Raw genomic sequence first — 26,002 nt, 5'->3', positions numbered from 1 at the left:
AATACAAGCTGCCTCAGCCTCTGTTTACACTAGAATGTGGTGCGGGAAACCCGCAATCTATGTGCACTGTCCTTGTGATCTGCAGTGGGTGTCAGTGCAATGTTAACAAGACCGCAAATGTGGCTAAGGTCATACCTATGACAGCAAGAACCAAATGTGGGTTAGACATGTGCGCTGTCAATAAATTTGTTTTGTTCCGTATTAGAATTAATTCGTATTTCGTGTCCGAAATTTTATTTGGATTTGTACGAAATATGAAGGTTCGTTAACTTTTCGTAACAATTACAAATGTTCCTTATGATGAATTTATCATTATGAGGGGCTCCCACCATCCCTGTGCTGTGCTGACTTCCTGGGTTTTACTTTTTAACTTTTAGGTTCGTTATGTTCATTATGATGAGTTTAACATTATGAGGGGCTCCCACCATCCCTTTGCTGACTTCCTGGGTTTTTAACTTTTAGGTTTGTTAACTTTTCGTAACAATTACGAGTGTTCATTATGATGAATTTATCATTATGAGGGTCTCCCACCATCCCTGTGCTGTGCTGACTTCCTGGGTTTTTAACTTTTAGGTTTGTTAACTTTTCGCAACAATTGCGAATGTTCGTTAGGAATTTGGATCCGAAATTCGTAAACGAAATTTCGTACAAGATTCGGAAGCATAGCAATTCATATTTCGGATCCCCCCGAATGTACGGAAATTCGTACGAATTTTCGATTCGTACGAAACTAATCGCACATATCTAATGTGGGTCGCGAATGCCGATCAGAGGGTACAAAACTACCAATGCGATCTGGTTGCGGTGAGTTTCCGAAAGTAGTGCATGCACTACCTTGGTGCGATTTAAGCCTGTTCATATTGGATAGGCTGAAATGTCACCACACTGAATTGCATAGGAATGCAGTACGATTAATAGCATGAACCTGGAATAAGAGCTGCATTTTTTCCTGCCTGCATGAGATCTTTTAGGCGCTTGCTCTTGGTTATCATTTAGAATGATGGATCTGTAACATGATTGTATCCTGGGAAGGTTCTTGCTGTCATATGTATGACCTTAGCCAAGGTGACCGGATTGGACTGAGGATGCTGATGATGGAGGAGGAGGTACTCAGTAGCAGCAATCCAGCGTGACACGTGTAGACACATCTCCCTGGTAATATGATGATCAGTGGGAAGCAGCGATCGTTCTTCAGCCTGCTGATCAGGGTCCAGTCCTTCCCACTGTGCAGGTAGCTGACAGCTATCATCACTGCCTCCCAGCATCAGGCAGCATCCTTCGTCATGTGACCAGGGCTCCAAGGCCAAGGTACAGAATTTCCGGAAATGACATCACGTCATCGAGTCGCATGATGTGGCAGAATTAAAAAGGAAGGAAGGAAAAAAAAGAATCCCGAACGCCGAATTCAACACCTTAACTAGAGCCAAGTCACTGGACTCGCTTGCCTGTAACAAGCCGCCGCAGCCGAGCCACTACTGAGCAGCCGCAGGCAGAACGTAGGCCGTAGAGCGGGATAATCTAAGCGCAGAACGTGGTATCCCTCCGCCGGGCGTTGGTACTCAGGTCAGGCGGCGAGATCCGTCCGCGGTGAGGGGGCGGGGCGCAGAGTGAGGGTGAAGCTGTCGTTCCGGATTGCAGAGGCAGCGCTCCCGTTTCCGCCATTGCGGTTCCTGCCCGAGAGAGACAGCTAAGGAGCAGCCGAAAGAAGGACGAGCTCTCTCTCCCTGACAGGCGGCCCAGCCAGGACATCGCTTTCATCGGCCCTCACAGCGAGCCAGGAAGCCGGACACAGGCAGCAGCGGGAGGAAGAGACACACCACAGAGGAAGGAGCAGAGCTAGGAACCGCCATGGCTCAGATATTACCCATCCGCTTCCAGGAGCACCTACAGGTACAGCCGACAAGGCCTGAGCACTTCAAGCAATGCCAGGCCGCCTCTACACTGCTAGGCCGCCCACTAGGAATTACCTCCGGCCTTGTAGCCGGGTCACCCTGACTAGAGGGAGGGCGGCCCTCACAGGATACCAGGGATCACCTTGATGGGATCCAGGCCTGGGGGCCCTGATGAGGTCATAGAGTGGAGGCGGAAGGAAGGAGTAGACCTGGGCAGGGAGAGCTCCGGCAGGTGTATGCAGGGAGTGTCACTGTCACAGGCATTGTGTAATTTGGGTGTAGTGACGAATGAATGAGTGTGTGACTTGTTATAGGAAAGGGCAAAGATCTCCTCTACCTATATCATTACACATATACACACTGTCAGCCTTAGGGCTTGGCTGTCATTAGATCTTCTGGCCAGAGCTGCTCCAATTTCATTCATCGCTGATTGCTGCAGGCTAAAGCAAGCTAATGCTGCATTCTTAATTTAGCATTGCAATCAGACTGCAGTCATATATCCCCAGTTATACTGCTCACTGAACGAGCCGTGGGCTTTATAGCAGTCAAGACTGTTCAGATGCTGTGGTTTATTGTATGTTCGCTTTGGGTAGTGCCAATCAATGACCCGCCGGCTGCTTCATCCTTCTTCCTCGCCCTGTAGGAGCCTTTTTATGTTGATATATGTAATGGAACTCTCTTTTAAAGGTGGCCGTACACGATACCAGGGTTGTACTGATACCAAGTATTTGCACAAGTATCTCTTTTAAAGGTGGCCGTACACGATACTAGGGTTGTAATGATACCAAACATTTGCACGAGTATTGGTACTAATACCAAGTATTTGCACGAGTATCTCTTTTAAAGGTGGCCGTAGACAATACTAGGGTTGTACTGATACCAAGTATTTGCACAAGTATCTCTTTTAAAGGTGGCCATACATGATACTAGGGTTGTACTGATACCAAGTATTTGCACGAGTATTGGTACTAATACCAAGTATTTGCACGAGTATCTCTTTTAAAGGTGGCCGTAGACAATACTAGGGTTGTACTGATACCAAGTATTTGCACAAGTATTGGTACTGATACCAAGTATTTGCACGAGTATCGGTACTCGTGCAAATTCTCCAATGCTTGATCTGATACCTGTTGTATTGGGCCAGGCATCCTCAGTGTAGCAGGGGGCCGGGCAGCCTCACAGGTGATAGGTTTGGGGGCAGTTATAAGCACCGATCCCCCTGTATAGCCTTTCAATAAAACAGCTTGACAGCTGCTTCTCCCCCTCTCGCTTCCGCGGCCGCCTGCTGCTTTATTGAAAGGCTATACAGGGAGTTCGGTGCTTATAACTGCAGCTGCACCAATCTCCCCTGACTGCCCACTGTGTGTTCCTCCGGGTCCTCCCTCTCTGTCTACTCCTCCGGTCCCTGTCCTCCGATCCCCCGCTCCCCTCCCAGATCTGTCAGGATGGAGATCGGAGGAAGGAGCTGGTAAATCTGTCAGTTACTGGCTCCTTCCTTTTCCAAATGCACAGTCAGTGATCCCTGAATCTGTTCATTTATAACTGAGCATCGTATTCTGTGTCTACGATGCTTCCGTTTATGAATGGAGAGGACTTGCCCTCTCCTGTCCATTTATCTTCAATGCAGCTGAGGCTGCACAGAAAGGGACTGGATAATCTGTGTCTTCAATCCCTTTCCTTGTCTCAAAGGGGAGATATCAGGGGTCTGTTTAGTCCCCTGATCTCTCACCAAAGCCGCCCCCCCCCCCCAACAGGGCTGCTAAAAAAAATAAAAAGAATAAAAAAAAACCTGACACTATTACAGGTGCTTGTATAGCGCTGATAATTCACACATTGTATTACATATATAATGTACACTTATGCTAGTCTGTGCCATCATGGAGCTTACAGTGTAAAGCCTAGTAAACATTACTAGTTTGTTTTTTTTTTTGTTTTTTTTTTTTTTTTGTTTTTTCAACCCAGCAGGGCTGAACGAAAAATGCTGACAACTCAGGAGGAGCTGTTGTGCTAGCAATGCAATGTAGGTACAGCGATCTCCCCTGCTGTGCTATTGTGTTCTGACAAGGGGATGGCCCCCAGAACTCTCCGGTCAGTGCTCTCAGCCACTGGCTGTAAGCACTGATTGGGAGCCAATCGGCAGACCTTTTTTGGTCATGCCCCTTCACCAGAACCCGGCCGCAGTACACGTGTCGACCCAGCTGGTTTCTAGTGAACCAGCTGATACTGTCTGACATTTAGCTTGTGTGTACTAAGCTTAAAGGTAAGCTAAGCATAAACCCTCGTTTTAAAAAAAGATTTAAAAAATAACAAACCTACTTGCCTCCACTGTGCAGTTTGTTTTGCACAGAGTGGCCCCAATCGTCCTCTTCTGGCTGGTAGCTCCTCCCCGCAACAGGTGTCCACGTTGAAGAAGCGCTCTCCTTGGTGGACACCCGTGCAGGTACGCTCCCGTGTCCTGCTTCTGCAGTTATTCACGCAGAAAGCGGGACTCGGCCCTGGCGCCCACGTCATTGGATTTGATTGACAGCAGCGGGAGCCAATGGCTGTGCTGCTATCAATCTAACCAATCAAGAGCCGAGACAACGGGCAGAGAGGGAGAGCGCGTCTCCGCCGAGGGAACAAACGGGCTCAGGTGTGTAAAACTGGGGGGCTGGACAGCGTCAGAAGTTTTCACCTTGATGCATAGGGTGCATTAAGGTAAAAAAAAACGAGTGTTTACAACCCCTTTTAAGGTCCCTAACTCGCATTCATACATGCACATACTAGAGCCAATTTAGACAGAAGCCAGTTAACCTACCAGTATGTCTTTGGAGTGTGAGAGGAAGCCGGAGAATCCAGAGGAAACGCACGCAGGCACAGGGAGAACATGCAGACTCTATTCGGGTAGTGCCGTGGTTGGGATTCATCCAACAACCTTAGTGTTGCTAGGTGGAAGTGCTAACCACTTAGTCACATTGTTGCACTTCATGAAGTGGGAGGCCCATTCATTTCAAAGGGCTGTCCTATGTGCAGCAAAGAAGCTCTTTCACCTTTTTTTAAGTTTGTGCTTAACTGCGCTTTTTGTCACCCTCAAACATATGCCATGTGCATCTTGGGCGCTGCATTTAGAGTGCCATTAACAATGAATGGCACAACAAGCAGTTCAGTGCATTTTGTAAATGCATGCACAATTGCTTGTTTTGTGCACATTCATGCACTACTATACTGTAAATGGGCTCAAATTGTTTCCCAAAACGGTTACATTTAAAGCATGCTGTGAAAAAGGGCTGTCATGGTTGCTTTTGCACTCAACCAAACTGTCAAGCCATCCAATGGTTGGTGTCATAATTGATCACATGTGCGGCACCATGGTAACTGTAGATCAGACGCTAGAATGGCAGCTTCCTTGGCTCAAAAGAATAGGAGGGTTAAGTTCCGCTTTTAGAGCTCTGTTTAAATATTATGCTTCAGTGAAGGGGACAGGGTTGCTACTTTGGGTTGACAGGTCTTGATTTGTAGGTCAGAAGTTACTTTAACTTGAATACGATGTTCTTTATAAAATATTTTTCTGTTAAGATTGAAAATAAAGAAGTAAAACAAGGATGTTAACTACCTACTGAGGGTTTCCGTTTGTCATCCTGTCCATGCTGTAGTGCATCAGGATGTTCCATTGCTGAGATTTTTATTGCCAGTAACCACCTAAGCTTTTCAAGAGAAGCTTTGTATTTTCACTTTCAATAATTTTTGTAACATATTCAAAGTACAGGCTATGTCAGAAGAGATCATATAAAGAACAAAATGCTATTAGGTGCAAAAGTTATTGCCATAGGTGATGAAAGAACATGCATACAAATTCCAGTAACAAATTAATAACAGGAAGGTGGTCCATATACGTCACACCAGAAATCAAACAATATGTGGACCATAAGAATCTTTGAATCCAACTGTAATAGCAAATGAACAAGAGGGGGAGTAAAGAAGAAAGAGAGCCCCAACCACAGGCATAAGGAAGAAGTAAAGGAATGATGATGAAAGATCAAAGTTCTTTTCTTTTTTTTTTTTTTTGAACAGGATCTCTGTTTTTAGTCAAGAATGTAAGGTCCTGAGGAGGCATAGATGTGAAATGCGTCGACCTTGACATTTTTTTAACAGAGATCGACTACATAATAATTGTTTGATAGAGCCCTACAATTTTGAATTGATTTTACCTGTAAAACATTTTTAATAACGGGTAGCATTATCCGTTGTCTTGCTTTTTTTTTTTTTTTTTTGTCTGCGTTTTTTCTTTTGAGTGTGAAGTGTTTTCAGTGGAATTTGTTTCCAATTTTTAAAACGCACTCTACTTGAGCTGACTGTAGCTGTATTAATGCAGTTGTAATTAGAAAAATTGAATTCTGTTTGTGATACTTTATTTATTTTTTTTATTTGCATCAACATCCAAAATTTTATGACAACCTTTCCAAGTGTACCCCCTTCTTCAAGGTCCAATGAGTACTGCTTGAAGAAGGGGGTTACACCCCAAAAGCTTGTCCTGAAAATTTGAATGTCAATGCAAATAAAGTATCACAGACAGTACTCGATTGTTCTAAAACACATTCATAATCCCAAAGCAGATTTTACTCTTTTCTGAGGTCTGCCCACCCTCATTTATGGCAGAGCTCTAGGTACCTCTATGCTGCAGACCTGGTGCAATATTTGCTTGTGTAGTGAAACAATTTCACCTTTTTGTATTAGAGAATAGACTGTATAATAATGAAGCAAGTTTTTACACAAACTAGTGTGGATGTTGACTACTTCTACTTTCTCCAGTGCTACCAGAGATGCTTTATTTAGTTTGATCCCTTGCAAACATTTGGTTGTTTTTTGATGGATGCTTTAGAACCAAGGCATCTAATGGCCTCCTATGCGCTTTGGACTTAGTGGTGTGATCTCTGCACTCAGCTTCCCAAATATGCAGACCTGCTCTGGCAGCAGGCAGCCCATATCTTGCATGGATTTCAATGTATTTGTCTTGAATTAAAGCATGATGCTGATTATGTGCAAGTAACCCCAGTAGTAAGATCATGGCCACTCGCATGTAACTGCTCATTCAGGAATTACATGCGTGATCATCCCACTCACATGTGATCACTGCAGGAGAAATTACGTGTGAATGGCCACAATTAGATGCAGAAGCTGGCAGCATCCCTTTGCTTTCAATGGGGCTGCCTCCCGCAGCTAATCGCTGGGATTCCCCTCTGGGGTTCTCAGGAACATTGTAGTAGACGTGGGACTGGAGCAGAGCCAGGAACAGTGGCAAGTTGCTACTAGGGTTACTTGGGGATAGATGAAGCAAGGTTAAAAAGCCACCCTCCATGTATGGGTAAAATATTACTTTGTTTTGTATTTAGATTTCTTCGACTTGCAGTCGTTTGGCTTTATCTTGTGGTACGCTTGTGTTACACTTGTGTTTGCGTGCTTTGGATCATTGCATATAGTATTATGATAAGATAACTGACTGTAAGATACAGTATAACTGAAAGAGGAATAAGGAATCCGCTGCATATGCATGTGGCAATTTATAAAGAGAAATTGACATAGATGTCATTCATTTGTTTTGATGTGAGCAGAAATGCTCTGTTTGCATAGAATACAATAGGGCATATCTATATAAAGACGTGAAACATGGACTGCAGGTAAAACTTGCTGGTGAATGTGTGTGGGTGTATATATATTATTTTTTTTTTTTTAAGATGACTGTGATAGATTAACCACCAATGATTGAAGGGCACTGCTTTATAAATATGCCCCTAAGACTTGCATAGTTCACATAATTCACATTTTCTGTATTAGAAATCGCACCCTTTCAGTAACATTTAACACTATTGTATGTGAATTTTGCAGTTGTGATTAAGGCCTAGTTCACATGGGGAGTAATAAAGCGTATGCACTTGATGGGCTGTGTTTACCCACACATGGATGCACGGTTTTCCATGCAACCCTGTGTAGGCAGTCCCATTGTCAATTGGAACATAGTGGCTGCATAGACCCACTGTCTGCATTTGGGGCTGTGCACCTGCACAGATATTAAATGAAAATCAGTGTCTGTGTCTGTGCACCTGCTGTGTCCCATCTGACATGAATGGGACTTCCTGTGCATCCTTGTGTGGGTAAACACAGCCCTCCACAGGTGACAGTTTAGTATATCCCATGTTATCGAGGCCTAAGAAATACCATCACTGTTTACAGAAAGTTCTGTCGTAGGAAAGGTTGCTGCTACTGAAGTTTCTTAAATATATTAAAGTTAACTGTGGTTAGATTACGATTAAAGCTGGCCATAGACAGTGATCGCATGTAAAATCCAGCAGGCTGGTTGTGCCGAGGTTTTGATCAATCAACTTTGGTACAATCAGCCTGCCCATACATGGTTCGAATCACAGCCGGTTTCTGGTGAACCGGATGAGATTCAAACCATCTATGGCCAGCTTTAGACTGTTTTCAGCCTGGCACCACTCCTGCACTGCTTATCTTTACTGGCACCACTAATGCACTGCTGATCTTTACTGGCACCACTAATGCACTGCTGATCTTTACTGGCACCACTAATGCACTGCTGATCTTTACTGGCACCACTAATGCACTGCTGATCTTTACTGGCACCACTCCTGCACTGCTGATCTTTACTAGGGCTGCAACTAAAGATTATTTTCATAATTGATTAGTTGGCAGATTTATTGTTTTAATTGGATAATAACCTTAAAAAAAAGTGTGTGTGTAATATATTTCTTAAATATCTCTATGCAGTGGTAAATATAAATAATTAACTATATTGGGGAGCAAAATCTGTAATCCACTCTGAGAATAGACAGACAGAAGAGATTAATTTGAAAAAAAAATGAAAAAAATTGCTCCCAAGGGGGGCTATAAGCAGCTAAAAAAAAAAATTGGACTGAATAGAATATATAAAAAAAAAGTTTATTGCGTACAGATATATGAAAAAAAAAAACACACAAATTAAAAACTACATGAGCTCTGGTATGCATGGTATCCAAACGAGATGTCAATGTTACAAATGCATTATAGCAAAAAAGAGTTTAACACTAAATGCTGTTGCTCAGAGAAGGGACTCTTCTCTGAGCAGTGTTCTCAGTGTTGCTGTATAGAGTATAGGTCTAACTAATCACAATGGTTGCCTGGAAGCATTCATTCTGATTAGTCTTCTGGCTGTGTGCCATAATAATTGTTTGAAAATAACCGCTGGTAGTAAAAGATCTTGTGATATTTGGTCCCAATTAATAAAGTTCAGCTCATGAATGGGCTGATGAGGATATGGTATTTTGGTATTTGCAATAGCAGAAATGCCTGTTTTGCCATTCTTTGCACTCCTCTGAGGATACTAGCCTACATAATTGTTACTGAACCAATAAAAACGTATTTTTTTTTTTTTTTTTTTTTTTACATTCGGCCATGTAATTCTGTCATTACACATCAGCTTCCAGGATTTTTTTTTGTCAAAGCTTTATTGAACAAGCTGAAGTTAGAAACTGGCTATCATGCACAGCTGCACCAGATTTTGCACTCCATTTTTGGTAAATCAGCCTCATTGTTGTAAACCTTTTAAAGCGTATGTAAACCTTAATAATGAACTTCACTTATTTGCTTCCTTTTGGTCTTCTAAATATTCCATGGGGTGCATTTTGTTAAAGCTGGTTGATTTGTGCCAAAAAAAAAGCTATCCTGTGTCCATAGGGGGCTGGTCACATTCTCCTGCTATGCGAATTGGATGTGGAGAAACGTGCATCTAAATCGCATAGGTGTGAACCCGGCCTAAATGAAAACTAATGCAGCCACCACATCTAATGATTGTTAAGTGGCAATAGATTACAGTTTTGGTTTTAATACTGCTTAAAGTGGTGCTCCGGCCGAAATTATACCTTTTTAATTAAAAATACCCCTATAATACACAAGCTTAATGTATTCTAGTAAAGTTAGTCTGTAAACTAAGGTCTGTTTGTTAGTTTATAGCAGTAGTTTATTTTATAAACTTACAGCAGGCCGTGGCCATCTTAAGTGTGGGCATCTGAAGCCAGACTGTATTTCTTCCTGGATCTCATCCTTGCAGATCTTGCACATGCTCAGTGCAGCACAAGCAGTGTAATAGGTTTCAGGTCAGGTTTCCATAGCAACGGCAGTGTCAGAGGAAGTTGCCGCCCCTTCCCAGAAGGCATTGCAAACAGGAAATGATGCGATGGGCCGTGGCCAGGGAGGAGGAAGTGAAAAATGAATACAGCAGATATACAGTAAGTGCTGAGAAAAAAAATAAAAAAATATCCATTTCTTTTACAGTGCACAGTTTAGTGAGGGATGCTGAAGGGTTGTAAAAAGTGGGTGGAACTCCGCATTAAGCCTCCATGCACACTGGAGCTGATAAACTGCAGTTTATTGGAGTTTGGGTGTTTTTTTTTTTTTTTTTTTTTAAGCCCATAAACTCCAGTCTATGTTATCCTATGTGTCCATGCACACATGGACGTTTTTTAGCTTTAATGAGCAGTGGAGTTTATGGGCTTTATTCTGAACGCCAGAAATTCGCGTTCAAAGTGCCGTTTTTCACCTCCAAAAAACGGCAAACGCTGATAAACGCTCATACACGTGCGTTAATTAGCGTTCGGCATTCTCTTTTTTCAATGCATTGTGGGAGTTTTGGAGTGTCCTCTGTGTATTTTTATTAAAAATGCTCAAACGCTAGTACAAAACACTGTTAAAAGCACGTTTTTCAACCAGAGTTTTCTGCCAGCAATCTGGCATCCAGAAAAAGCTTTTTTGAGCTTCAGTGTGCATGGAGCCTTAAAGATTGCACCAAAAACTTATCATCCTCTCACAAAAACAAAAAAAAAAAAAAAAAAAGTGTTTCTCCAACATGTAAGCTTAAAAAGAAAAAAACAAAATTAATCATTGTTCCTGTACAGCTAGGTAATGGATACATTGTCTTTTGGTTCAGATGCTTTTATTGAATTATTAACTACCCTCTTCAGATGACATCTGGTATTGATTGCCAGGTTTCATTAGTAAGAATAGCCATTCTAGTAAAATGGCGTGGATTCCAGTACTGTTCCCAGAAATCAGCAGACAGTCTTTAGGGGCAACAGGACACAAATAATTTCACAGACTCTTTAAACAAGAAACTAAGATCCACATTTGTATTAGGGCTAGTTTACACTTGCTTCAAAACAAGGCTTTAGACATGCTTTGTTAAAGCTCTTTGAACGCCAGTCAAAGCTCCTGTCACTAAATAATAGGGTTAGCTTACAGTCCTATTTACACCTTGCTTCAAAAATTATACCCCATGTCGCTTTAGTGGTCTACAAAGCATCTTCAAAGCCTCCAAAGGAGTCTATGGCAAAGCTCGCTTGTAGTACCTGCAGCTTTTGAGAGGCTTTAATTCAGATTTAGCTTTGCTTTGGAGAAATTGCTGGTATGAGACACACTCACACACGGCATCCCGACATTTAACAAAGCTTCAAAAGAGCCTCACCGAAGCATCAAAAACACATCATAAAAGCCTGTTGAAGCACTGGTCGCTTAATGTGTGTTGAAGCCGAAGCAAGTGTAAATGAGCCCTAAGTGTATTACCAAGCTTTATGTCTGTTTTGTAAATATGTGTACCTTAGATATTTGTGAGACCATGCAAAACTAATGAAGTGGATTATTACCTGTTTTTTTCCTAGGAAGATTCTTTAGGGGAACTGAAAATTGTAGAGGGAAACTTCTGTAGAAATTTAGCATTGTAATGCTATATGCATTGTACAGGCTTTACTTACATGCAAATAACTCTTTTGACTAAGGTTTGTTTGTTTTTTTTACCTACAGTCATCTTACACTGTAGCTTGTCAAAACTCTTTTTCAACATGTTTTTACATTTTTAAGGACATCTCGCTGAGATGTGTTTTTCAAGCAGTGGTGTCTACAGACTTCCATTTCATAGTCTAGTTTAGGTAACGAGCCTCCGGCTCGCCGGAGAACTAATCAATCGCTGCCGGAAGTTTACCATAGAGATTTCTGGTGACAAGATGGTCCCCAGTCATCTCTATGACCCTTGGAGGCCCGGGTGTGACATTAGGACATCACTTCCACCGGGAGGCCTGAGCAACCAGCCGGCACGTCCGCCAGCTGGCTGAAGACTCGAACAAAGCTGACGCTTCGTTCGGGTCTCGGATCTAGTAATCTAGAAGTGATGTCATGACATCACTTCCCGGATTACTGGCATCTTAAATGCGCCAGTTTTAATTAATAAAGTATTCAAAAACGCCAAACTTGACGTTTTGAATACTTTGAAGTGCAGAGGAGGGGTTTGGGGTCTTATAGACCCCAGATTGCTCCATAAAGAGTACCTGTCACTAGGGGTGCGCATCTTCACTGACCTCGCGATTCGATTACGATTATCCTGTCCTCGATTCGATTCCGCGATGCATCACGATTACTGTGCTCGGTTTTCATCCAAAAAATTCAAGCAGTCAGAAGAACTCAATTTTTTTTTTTTTTTTTTATCTGTTCTTAAAAAAAAAAAAAAAAAAAAAAAAAAAAACACACCCTGCATGTAGCAAAGTGTAAATTACAGCAGACAACTTATAGAGGAGTTCCAGACTGCCCCCAAAATACTACAAGAGAGGGTCAGAGACTGCAGGCATGGTACAGCAGAGGGTCAGAGACTGCAGGCATGGTACAGCAGAGGGTCAGAGACTGCAGGCATGGTACAGCAGAGGGTCAGAGACTGCAGGCATGGTACAGCAGAGGGTCAGAGACTGCAGGCATGGTACAGCAGAGGGTCAGAGACTGCAGGCATGGTACAGCAGAGGGTCAGGGACTGCAGGCATGGTACAGCAGAGGGTCAGGGACTGCAGGCATGGTACAGCAGAGGGTCAGAGACTGCAGGCATGGTACAGCAGAGGGTCAGAGACTGCAGGCATGGTACAGCAGAGGGTCAGAGACTGCAGGCATGGTACAGCAGAGGGTCAGAGACTGCGGGCAATGTCCCCATAACCTCCCCCCAAACGATAATGTATGCCATTTCATTAATTATGGTTTATGTATGTCTTATTGTCTTAGTGATTGATTCACATCACAACTTCATTGATACCTTTTTTTTTTTTTTTTTGTATGATTTATGGTTTCTCTCATCACAGATCCCACACATGCAACTCTGCATGTGTGGGGTCAGTGATGAGCGAAACCATAAATCATACAAAAAAAAAAAGTTATTAATGAAGTTGTGATGTGAATCAATCACAAAGACAATAAGACATACATAAACCATAATTAATTAAATGGCACTGTCACTTGTTAGGTTAACCATCAAGTTTATTTTAAAGTAACTTACTTGTGCATACAGTAACTAATGATTGCTGCAGGAGCACACAGGAGCCAGAGAGGAGACTACCTGCCTCCAATGGGGGAAACACAATGCCAGTCGAGTGGCAGAACCTGGGGGTTCTCACTGCTCAGTAGCAGTATCACTGGATCTAAGTATCAGGGGCGGGGGGACTGCCGTGTCCGCCAGTCGCACAGCACAGAACGCCAGGGGATGGAACAAGGGGGGTAACCATGTAGCCTTGATGCTACCCGGGGAAAGCGGCAGCACCGGCACCACTGCAGTTAGCCAGGGAGAGCGGAGGAAACCTTTCGCGGCTCGACTTCCGGGTTCCAGGAGCTACGGTCACCTGACCAGCCGCGTCACACCTCACACAGGCTCCAGCGAACACTGTTTCCCTGCGTGGCTAGGGATGACCTCATCAAAAGGGGGGGCGCGGTTAACCCCCACGGCTCAGTGTGGAGAGGCAGGGTACAGCGCTTTCAGCTCCGTTCAGAGGGGCGGGGCATAGCACGGCAGGCAGATAGATCAGGTCATTTAAAAATCGGTTTTTAGCGGTCGCAGCATCGATGCCGAATCGCAGACGGACGAATCGCGATGCTGCGATTAAATTCAACACCCCTACCTGTCACATGCCTATTACTGTCACAAGGGGTGTTTACATTCCTTGTGACAGCAATAACAGTGATAACAAAAATGTAAAATGACAGTGTAAAAAAATTATTTTTTATATGTAAAAAAATGTCAGCAGGAGAGGTGGCTGAAATATTGGTATCGAAAAACTTTCATTTTCGGCCAAGTGCATCCTGCATTTTCAGATTTAGCACCAAAATTTCCATGCAGTGCACCTCTACCTGTAAGATTTGTTTTTTTTTTTTTTTTGTTTTGTTTTTTGAAAATGTTTTTTTATTCAATTTTTAAGACAATACACAAACAATAACAACCCTTCAAACCCTCCCAGCCCCCCTATCCCCGCAGTGCAATGTTCCATAAAGTGCAGGATCACCATTCGGATTCATAACCCTGTCATACTTTCAGTATCTATAGAATTATTGACCTTATACCTATATAGGCCAGCTTGTGTAAAGGGGTTAACAGATCATATCAACCCCCAGACAGATATCAGATAAATCACTATATGCCTCAACCTTTTAGTTCAGAGTCTCATTGGCTGAGCAGTGCCACACCTTCTCGAATTTTTGGGGGCAACCCCTACTCAGGTATGTGGCCTTATAGAATGGCAGTAAAAAATCTACTTCAGGGAAAATGGCACTGTTCACTAGTTGATTATATGTGCTTCCACTGCACTACTTGAATATTACCAACTCTCAGTTTAAAGTGAATAGTGCTTTAAATAAATATATATAAAAAAGAAAAAAAAAGGGTGAAAAATATACGGTATATATAAAAATATACGGTATATATAAAAATATACATGTACATGAAAAATAAATCTCAGATAGATAGATAGAGATAGATATATATCTCTATCTCTATCTCTCACTGATCATATAGCACAACAAAAATGATAAAGTGTTACGTACTTAATTGCTAAAAAATTATGTGACTTGTAAACCAGAATAAACATGTTTAAAAACCAATATACATTTCATGCTTCTAAACAAAAAATAGATAATGGTGACAGATACTAATATCAAAGTGATAAGTCCCAAAAAATATGTAATCTGTATGTGTGTACAACTGTACACTATTGGATAACTGTCTGTGAACGGTGATCTATGCACAAAATTGAAACAGAAGTGACTTCCAGTGCTCCCCCACTTCCTCCCCATCACCCACTTGTGCTTACACTCACCAGAGCGCCTCACCCCTGCAGGGGTAACAGGCGTAATAGTAATATTCCAATGGCGGTGTCCCCTTTAGACAGGTTATCCCACAGTTTAGTACCGCTGCATTCCACCTCGCAAAGGTATCTCTTGCATCTGCCGGCTGCTCTGTTCACAATTTCCCCGCCCATAGGGCTCCTTCACTGTACGGACTTCACAGAGTGATTGTGTTATAGAACGGCAGTACCTGCCTTGTTGACTAGGCCTTTCCAATAAGCTAGAGAGGGACTACCTGTGGGATTTGTTTAAAAAAAAAAAACTGGCTGCTAACTTTTTTAGCATGCTCCTAGAGATCCACAGCAAATTTGTCAAGCTTTTTTCCTCCTTTTTTTTTTTTTTTCTCTGCATGTATTTGTCAATCCACTTATTCCTCCTTTTATAGGGATAAAAAATCCAGCCTCTTGAACCTATATTTGTCTCAACTGTATGCCGCACGGATTAAACTCTTAAAGGAAGGATTCTAGAAATAATAGAATTAATAGCACCATATGAGCAAGTATTGTTACCATCAAACCAATTTTGTTTGAAGTAAATTATTAAAAAAATCACATAACTGTCGCCACAGACAGTATTTCAGAGCCATGCAGGTCCCTTTTATGAGGGTCATGCTTTCTTGATAAAGACACCCTGCATGGTCCTGAAATGTTGGCTTTGGCTTGGTTGCAGAAACACACAACAATCCATTTAACATGGTTTCCTATGGGTCATATTCACATCTGTGCATTTTATGGAAAGAGCCAGGGAGTTTTCTGGCTTTTGGTTCCATAGACTTCAATGGATCAAAAACGTGTATTGAAAAACGCAAAATGCACCTGGAGTATGCAACCTGCATAGGTGTGAACCAGGCCTTAGTTGTGGTGACAATTTATGTGCGTTTTTATTTATTTTTTATTCCAATTTTTTTTGTAATTTTCTTCAAGGAAGATTTCTTGTTCTGATGCTGCAACACAAATGTAAACAGGTGCCATAGAACTAAAAGGGGTTTTCTACACTTTTGCCTGCAGTAAAAAGCATATGTGTGGGTTTTTTTTTTTTTTTTTGGTAGAAAAAAAAAGTCATCGTGCCTGGACTGATTCTTTCATTGGGCACTTTACTTTTGTTCTAATGGCTTTTGATTTGATTTTGCTCTCTAGAACGTGGTCATTTTAGAGTTGCAGTAGACCCCATGTAGTTTTTCAGTACTGCGTTTTCAAATTGTATTTCCGACTCTTTACAAGATGAATCATTTTCTTAGACTTTATTGGGATAAAATATTGGACATTTAATGCAGCACAAATGCGTACTGTAGATACCGCTGTATTAGTCCTTTTTAAATCCCAGTTTAAAAATAGCAAGTATGGCTGAGTACTAACATTGCTGGACTGGAGTAATCTCCTGTGTTTACTGCCTGTAAGCAGTCATCTGTGTTTAGCAAAGTGCAGACATCTTTGTCTTTACAGTCATAACAGCTCTGCTTATAGGCAATGGCTTTACAGGAAAATATATATTCAAGTATAGCTTATAAGCCCAATTTCCACATGGAATTGTTTTTTTTTTTTCCTCTACACAGCATTATTGCTGCTGCAATATTCCGTTTGAAATGGTGTCACTTTACAGAGACACTGCCCTTGGAGTGAAGGGACAAATTCCTGCTGGTGTAAGGCACATTATAGTCATGGGCTACTGGACTATATGGGGACTGGCTTGGCTACAAGCTTCAGCACTGCCTGGAAGAGTCAAAGTATTGGTGCACAGAACAGCCTGGTATAAATATACACCCCTATATTTACCAAGACTTCAAATCCATGAAATGAGGATCTGGTGTTCCAGATTAGGTGCCAATGATTAGACCCTCCCAGGTGAAATCTGTTTTATTTAAACTTCAGACATCTTGGGTCTGTTTTTTTTGCTCTCGACGTGTGTGGTGTCATGCCAATATCAGTAGAGCTCTCAAAGTTGTGGATGCCTATGAGTTTGGCCAGAGATTAAGACAGGGTTCACACTTATGCGAATTTGCTTGCATTCCAATTCACATGTTAGGAGACACTGACCAGCTCTCGCATCTCTGGGGTGGCCATGGTCTGCACTATAATTCAGGCAAAAATTGCAGTTAAATCTTGCAAGTTACAGTGCATGTATCAATCAGAAAGGTACTGTGTTGTGTGTGTGTGTGTTTTTTTTTTTTTTTTTTTCCTACTACTACAGGGGGAGCGGAATTCTTCCATTTAAATAATATGGCTTTTCTTGCATAGAAAAATAGAATGTTTAATATTGTTCTAAGAGCTCTGGATGGAACTACCTCCTCCACTAGGCCCAACAAACATACTCTAATGGACAATGGGATAGGTATACTTAAAATTTCTTCTATACATGTTATTACTCCTTCCCAGAACGTCTTAATGTGCGGGCAATCCCAGAAAATATGTTTGGCATCTGCCGGTGAAAATCCACATCTCCAAAAAGCCGAAGGGACTGATGGGTAGATTACAGCCAATCTGGCCAGTGTAAAATAAATTCTGTGTAAAAATTTAAAGTGTATGAGCCTGTCTCTTGCAGAGACTAAATATTTGAAGGGATGCACCCATATTTCATCCCAGTCCTCCCCATCCATATCGGGGACTTCACTCTCCCAGCGCTCTCTACATTTAGCCATTGCCGCCGGACTTTTCTTATACAGTTCTTTTATATGTAACCGAAAAAGTTATAGGGAGGTCTTCTACCATGAGCATGTCTTCTAAAGCCAATGGGATGGACTCCACCGCCCTATCTCTGAATTGGGCCTGAAATGCATGACGAAGCTGTATGTATCTGAAGAAATAGGAGTTAGGGAGGTTATGCTTAGTCTTTAGCTGTTCAAAAGTCAGAAGTATTCCTTCTTTGGTGATGTCCTTTAGCAACTTAATTCCCCTGACCACCCACACCATGGGATCCTGAAAGGAGTAGAATTGAGACAACTTGGGGTTCCCCCACAGGGGAGTCTGAGGGGAGAAACCCAAGTAGCTCGGGCACGCCAACACCACTACCTCCCCCAAGCCTTAATAGTGGCCTTCATGGCCAATGTCAAAGGAAGCTCCGACCCAACACCCCTGTGAATGGCCAACCGGAGGGTCTCATATGACCCCAAGTGAGCCGCCTCCACAACAGTTGCTGAATCTCCGTCATCAGATGTCAACCATTTATGGACAAATACCATCTGACCAGCTAGGTAATACTTCTTCCAGTCAGGCAAGGCCAAACCCCCCTGCCCCCAAGGTTCCTGAAGTACCTTAAGTCCTATGCGTGGTTGTTTGGGGGCCCATATGAATGAACTGGTTATGCCCTCTAGTTTTTTAAAAAAGGATTTGGGAGGCCATACCAGAGCGTGTCTCAAAAAATGGAGTATCACTGGAAGAATTTTCATTTTCAATAAACTTATCCTCCCTATCAGTGACAGAGGGAGCCTTTGCCAGGCCTGCGCCTTCTGCTTAAAAAAGGACAATAGGGGCAGTAGATTAAGAGCCACATATTCAGCACTGTCTGCAGTAATTTTAACGCCTAAGTATTTGATGGAAGAAACCCACTTCAGCGGCAGATTATGGACAGCCTCTTTCCTGGCCCCAACATCTAATGGCAAAATGGAGGATTTGCTCCAGTTTACCTTTAGTCCCGAAAAAACTGTGAAATCATTGAAAATTTTTAGAACCGCCTGCAGTGATGGTCCAGGGTCCTCCAAAAACAAGAGCATGTCATCCACATGTAAAGCTAGACATTCCTTAATGGAACCCACTCTAATTGCTTTGACTTCACTAGACGTTCTGAGTGCTACTGCTAAGGGTTCCATCATAAGCGCAAATAAAAATGGGGACAGAGGGCACCCCTGCCTGGTGCCCCTGCCCACCGAGAAGAAGGGAGAAGTGTTCTGACCCAATCTAATTGCTACTCTGGGATTGCAATATAACAACGTTATCCACCTCCTGAAAATGCTGCCGAACCCCATCACCTCCAGCACCCGGAGCATATACGACCAATCAATTGAGTCGAACGCCTTTTCTATGTCGATCGAAACAATAATTCTGGTTCCCTCCTCAGACCCCTTTAGTTGGAGGTGGGTAAACAACCTTCTCAAATTAGTGTCAGTGGATCTACCGGGCATGAAACCCGTTTGGTCAATATTGACCAAGGAGGGGATCACCCCGGCCAGTCTGTTGGACAATACCTTCGTCAGTATCTTCAGGTCCGAGTTTAAGAGGGAGATTGGCCTGTATGAAGAACAATCTAAGGGATCTTTACCCGGTTTCAGTAATATCGCCATATAGGCCAGAAGACTGCCCTGCTCTAAACATTTGGCCAGGAGTGTGTTCAGTCTGGGGGCTAATTCGTCAGCATGATTTTTATAAAAATCCGCGGGGAGGCCGTCCGGTCCCGGAGCCTTACAGGGTGGGAAGTAAAAAATGGCTGCCATTATCTCTTTGGTGGTGATTTTACTATCTAATTCCACTTTATCAGTTTCAGATAAACTCGGGATGGTCAGCGTATCCAAAAGAGCATTCAAATCTGCCTGATCATACCTCGGTATAGGAGCATAGAGTTCAGAAAAGAAGTTTCTAAATTTCTCCAGTATACCCAAGGGGTCCCTGATCATAGTGCCATCCCGCCCTCTACTGGATGTTTGTTATTTGATTATCAGCTGCCACCAGCCTTGCCAGTAATTTTCCATTTTTATCTCCTTCTGCAAAAACTAAGTTAGCCCTGTGTCTCAACTCGTTATGAGCCAGATCCGAGAAATGTAGAGAGAGAAGACGCCTAGCCTCCATCAGAGACAAATATGTGGACTCAGAAGGACTGCCAGCATGTCTCTCCGCACATTCCTTCTCGTCCTGTAACCTGGCGACCTCAGCGTTGTGAGCCACCCTTTCAGCTTTTATCGCCGAAATACATTCTCCCCTTATCACTGCCTTAAATGCATCCCAAACCACCGGAGGGTCCGCTGTATTCTCATTAGATGACCTGTAAGAGGCTATAGACTCCTGTAAGCGGGCAGATACCTGCTCATTTTGCAGCCATCCTGGGGACAGCCGCCAACCCCCTGCCCCCCTTCCACCGGACATACTGAGGTCAAGGGACAGAGGGCAATGATCAGATAAACCCCCTGCCAAGTAAGCTATGTCTTTCACAAAGGGTAACAAGGCCTGGTTTCCAAACGCCATGTCAATCCTGGCCGACGAGCGGTGGGTCTGTGAGACATGAGTAGGCTCTGCTCGATGGATTTCTAGCTCGCCACAACTCTGTCAACCCAGTCACTGCGGCCCAGGACAGAAGCTCACCAGAACCCACTCCCTGGATTTGAGGAGTCCAACGCATCTAAAATAGCGTTGAAATCACCCATCATAATAAGAGGGAGTTGAGCAAAGGGAGCCAATCTGGTAAATAAATCATATAAAATTTGAATGTTTACAGGAGGAGGCAGGTATACATTCACTAGTAACATTTTATAATTATGAACATCCAATAGAACAGCCACATATCTACCCCCTGGATCCGAGAACACCTGATGTATAGTACATGGCAGGGCCTTGCTGATAAGAATTGAGACTCCTCTGGTAAATGTGGAAAAAGTCGCATGAAAAGATTTTTGAACCCAGGGTCTGCGCATAGCCAGGACCCTACTACTATCTAGATGGGTCTCTTGCAGGAAGGTGATATGCGGCTTAGACTGTTTAAGGAACTGAAATATGGATGCTCTTGTTTATATTTGTTCAGTCCTCTCACGTTCCATGAAACAATTTTTGCACACTTAGCCATAAACCTGTAAACAGAATATGAAATAACAGGAGCCTAAGTGCAGTGCTTTGTACAATCTGCAAGTACTTTTGGATATCCTAACTATACCTATTCCCCCTTGTGAGTGGTGAACTGTGATGTTACTATCCCCTACTGCCATTATACCAGAAACCAGCAAAAATAAAAACAAAACAACCCAACCACTGGTATGTGGCTTAGTCCCAAAAAAACTCCTAAAAAAGGGAGAGAACAAAAAATAAAACTGGAAGTACGTGTGCCGAACTGTTCAGCAAGTGTAGATGTCCTTTTCTTGTGTCTTCATGGAGCCCCATGAGATACGGATCAAAAAGCCCATGTCCGCCCATACAAGGCCTTATAGCAATAATGAATGAGAGTATGTTGAAAGCATATATAACCGCCTGAGTGCATACAATCTTCTTTGCACCGGATTGGAGAAAACAGGAAAAGAAAAAACAAAAAAACAACCAAACAAAAATACCTTTCTCTTCCCTTCCTCCCCCTTTAAAGAATATGAAGTAAAGGTGATGATTCACTTCAATCCAGGGTGTCCAGCCAATCCGAGACATCTGAGGGGGCCTCAAAGAACTTCACAGAGCCCTGGTGCTCCACTCAGAGCCTACTGGGGTACAGCATGCTATACTTGAGCCCCTTTTCTCGTAGTCTCTTCCGGACCTCCACAAACATGCGCCTGCGCCTCTGCAGCTCCGGGGAAAAATCCGGAAAGAAATGCAGGGTGGTATTTTCGAACCGGAGCTGAGGTTTCTTCCGCGCTTCAGCAAGGATGAGATCCCTATCACGGTAATTGAGAAACCTAACCAGGAATGGTCTGGGAAAGGCGCCCTGCGGTCTCGGGCCTGATGGGACCCTGTGAGCACGCTCCACATTGTATGCTGAGGAAACTTGTTGCAAGTCAAGGATTTCTTTAAAGAAGTTTTCAGCGAAGCTGATTGGTTGTGAGCCCTCCGCGCCTTAAGCAAGACCCACCACGCGCACATTGTTACGTCGCAGTCTATTTTCGGCGTCTTCGGACCGCGCCATCAGAGTCTTTACTGTGCGTTGCAGTTCTGCGACATTCCGCGAGGCAGTGACACGGCCTCTAAACTTGTCCACTTGTCTTGTTGGATAAGGCCACACTCCATGGCCAATGTGTCTATCCTTCCCATGACCATAGTCTTACTCTCCTCAATGGCCGCCAGGATCGCTGCAGTGGAGTCGGTAGCTTCTGATTGCCCCACACCCGAGGGCCGCGGCAAGTCTCCCTCGTTGTGTTCCATGTCTCCCAGAAGCTGCAGCGCCGACAACGTGGCTGCGGCTCTGCCTACACCCGAGGGCCGACCGACCCTACCCCCCCCCCATACACACACACACGTGACACCACTGGGGTCTGCTTCTCTAGGAGGCGGCTGCTTCTTTGCTGATCTCCTGGATGGCATCTAAGGAGCATACAGCAGAATAATCAATGTGGGAGATGCAGAGAGCCGGGTTAGTGTCAGAAGGTTGTATAGGATGCTTGTCCCCTGAATTCTGTGGCCTACCCTCACAGGCAGCCCCTGACAGTCACTGTTACCTTCAGGATGGTAGGGGACAGCAGCATCCACGCTCCGGATTGCCGACCGCGGCGCTCCTCCGTGGGCCGGTGGCTCAGGAAAGTCCGGTGAGCGGCAGGCTTGACTAGGCCGCGGCCTCCCCGGATGATTACAGCGGCCCCACAACCTCCCGGACCCTGCCGGACACACAGGGGGGATTGCTTGATGACGGATAAGGTCCCCTGCCTCTCTCCCAAGCCAGCGACCGCTTTGCACAACTGGATGGAGGCCGGATTAATGGCGGCGGCCGCGGGCCTGATGAAGACCGCGTCTATCTTGCCGGATCACCTTCAATAATCCCTCAGGCAGAAGTAGAGGAACGGGTAGGATCACTCTGAGTAAGCCTTTGTTGTTTTTTGGGCACGGATGGCTTCGGATTATGGAAGGATTTTTGGAGCTCCTCTCCTACACATCCTTCTCCGCTCACATCCCAGAAAGGTACTGTTTGAATAAATTTCCATTGGGTTTACAGTTTAACATGGCTGAATCTGTATCCATAATGTATTGGGCTTTTTTCCCCCTTTATTTTTACCTGGTGACCCTGCCAGTAACACACTTCTGTCTTGGTGTTTCCACACAGCAACAGACACAACTTTGAACAGCAGCATTTTCAATCAGGGAAAGTATAAGATTACCAGACTTGACTAACAAATTAAAGCTAAAACTTTTAAAGGCTAAAGCAATGTTTTTTTTTTTTTTTTTCTTTTGGGGTTATGCTTTTGCTTAAAGGCTTAGTTCACCTTTTCCAGAAAGTGGCTTGTGCTGTCAAGGGGCCCCAGTAGATATTAAACTTCAGCTTTGTGAAATGCACTCATTATATTGTTTTAACTGTAGGCGATTTGGGTTCCCTCAGAAGTCTGGCTAAAAAAAATCTCTTAGCTAGCAACCCACTTTTTTTTGTTTTTCACTCCTGCAATGCTGGGAGTGAGCTTTCAAAGACTTTTGATGTCATAGCAACAATTCAGGACATGGGGCTTACAGGTGTGTGTGTGTGTGTGTGTGTGTGTGTGTGTGTGTGTGTTTTTTCCTTTTTTTTTTTTTTTTTTTTTTTTTTTTTTTTAATAGTGGGGTTAAATTGATGTTAGTTTTCCTTTTTGTAGTGAGAAGATAGAATTTTTTTACTTAAACTTCTATTGCACAAAGTGACTCCTCCTCTTCTAGTGTCCCCCGCTGGTACTCTGTCTGCCCCATAGCAGGCTGCTTGCATTGGGGGCAGATGTGCGGGCTCGCTTTTGAGCCGCGCTGTCTGTCCATTGACATGCCAGTGTGGCTTGGCCCTACCTCGTGCTCTCTACTTACAGAATTTGACAGCAATGGCTCCCACTGCTGCCCAATCCCCCGAGAGAAGAAATAGATGTGTACCACGCTGGATTGATACAGGACTCTGGTAAGTGTTAAGGGGGCAAGGGGAGGGGGGCACGGCAAGTGGCAAACTTTTTTTTTTTTTCCGGAATGCATACGGTAAAAACACAGTTTTAGCTTTAGAGCCACTTTAATATATCTAGTGAACACTCAATAAGCAAACTATAACAAATTATTACATTCCATAACCGTGACATTAGTGGCCAAATATTACTGTGTCTGTGTATATAACAAACTATTTCCATAAAATCAAAACAAAATGTAACTATTTGTCCATCAATTGTTGTCATAAGCAAACTTAACTTATGGATCACTGTCCTTTTTATAATCCTCCACATGTGGAAGGGAAGGTAACTTCACTCAAAAAACGTGACCACCTCCACCTTGTATTGAAAATTCTCTCACCCTTTTTTACTATACCTCTTCTTGTAAAAAAAAAAAAAAAAAAAAATCACATAAAACGCTTGAGACACAGATGGATCATCTAAGGTTAAATCACTACTAATCCTCCAGCTGCAGCTCTCGATCCAACAGGCTCTCTAGACACAGCAAATGTACTGGCAAGTCAGAGGAGAAAGCAAGATAGATATGCACATAGGGTAATATCTTTAACCCTAGGTTCACATCTCCTCGTTCTGTGCAGGCTGCGTTTGCGTGAGCACGGCAGCACATTCAAATGAATGGGCTGCCATGCCTGTGTTTCTGCAAAAACCTTTAAAAAAAAAAAATGCGGCCGCAGGGAAATTGCATGGTCTTTTTGCACTGATTTTTACATGTGTGGGGTGTCAGGATGAATGACAGTCCTGCGTGTTTCTGCAGAGCAATCCGTATTCACTTCTGGTGTTTGCAAGACACGAAAGAGGAGAGTGAAGTCTCCTCCTACAAGAATATTCAGGACTCGGCCAGACACTGCTATATGTCACGTGACTGCTGTATATCTCTCGTCAGAAAAGGTGTGTGTGTGTGTGTGTGTGTGTGTGTGTGTGTGTATATATATAGCAGTTTTATTTTAATGGAAAAAAAAAAGAAACCTTTTTATAGGTGGTGTGGATGCATTATTTTCACATTTATGGGTTTGGTAACACTTTAAGTTCTAAAAAAATATTAATAATGCACTTTGAACTTTTTTTTACCTGGGGAAAAAAAAATAATATATAATTTTTTTTTTTTTCTTTTTGTCTAAGTAGCCTGCAGAGCAATGTCTGGCTCCTGCAGTCTCTTAGCACAACTGTCTGTTCATGCCTCGCAAGGGCAGGCAGTTGCCTAAAGAGCAGGAAGATCAATGGACTACCAGAGTGCTTACCAGTGCCTGTGTAGTTCATTGAGAATACAACGGCTGATGGTACTTTTAAGCATTCATTCACAGGAAACTGTTTAAATGACGGCCATGTGGGTGGAGCCCCGCATGGCAGCGCTGTTTTCACATTGTGAAAGTGGGTGTGGAGAGAGGATCCCCCTGCCCACAGTCACAGAGTGGGGGGAATCGAGGAAGAGGCTGCAGATGCTTCAACACGTGAACTTATCCTTTAATAAAAACTAAAATTACACTTAGAAAGACTTGTGCAAACCAGTTCAGGAAAGCTGTGTGGTCTCAAGTGTATGCCTGCGCTAGAGCCAAACATTCAGCTGGTCATTCAGAGTGATGCTCCTGGCTGACTCCTGCCCCTGTGATCTTTCCATGCTGACAGTTGCTGCCCGTCTCCACCCCCATCGTTTATACAGTGCCTTGCAAAAGTATTGACCCCCTTGGCTTTTTACCCATTTTGTTACATGATAGCCTTTAGTTCAATGTTTTTTTTCAAATCCTGAATTATATGTGCTGGAGCAGAGCACAATAGTTTAAGTTGGTGAAGTAAAATTAGAGAAAATATATACATGAAACAATTTTTCAGAAATAAAACTGATAGTTAGCGTGTGCATATGTATTCACCCCCTTTGTTATGAAGCCTATAAAAAAACTCTGGTGCAACCAATTACCTTCAGAAGTCACATAATTGGTGAAATGATGTCCACCTGTGTGTAATCTAAATGTCACATGATCTGTTATTACATATACACACCTTATTGAAAGGCCCCAGAGGCTGCAACACCTAAGCAAGAGGCACCACAAACCAAACCCTGCCATGAAGACCGAGGAACTCTCCAAACAAGTAATGTTGGGACAATGTTGTTAAGTACAAGTCAGGGTTGGGTTATAAAAAAAAAAAAAAAATCCAAATCTTTGATCCCTAG

The 26,002-nt window shown here is 43.3% G+C and overlaps 1 protein-coding gene across 1 annotated transcript in view; it reads left to right on the top strand.

The window, feature by feature from the left end:
• Positions 1-1,369: 1,369 nt before the first annotated feature.
• Positions 1,370-26,002, top strand: part of CLTC (clathrin heavy chain) — a 112,105-nt gene continuing 87,472 nt past the window's right edge. Inside the window, exon 1 of the mRNA XM_073615270.1 lies at positions 1,370-1,890. Within this exon, the coding sequence (XP_073471371.1) occupies positions 1,849-1,890 (42 nt within the window). The 5' untranslated portion in view covers positions 1,370-1,848. The remainder of the gene's footprint in view (positions 1,891-26,002) is intronic.

This window comes from Aquarana catesbeiana, linkage group LG02 (assembly GCF_042186555.1).
Source record: "Aquarana catesbeiana isolate 2022-GZ linkage group LG02, ASM4218655v1, whole genome shotgun sequence".
Taxonomy (NCBI): domain Eukaryota; kingdom Metazoa; phylum Chordata; class Amphibia; order Anura; family Ranidae; genus Aquarana; species Aquarana catesbeiana.
Note: the sequence above shows the minus strand (reverse complement) of the source record. Positions and strands in the feature narration are given on the sequence as shown.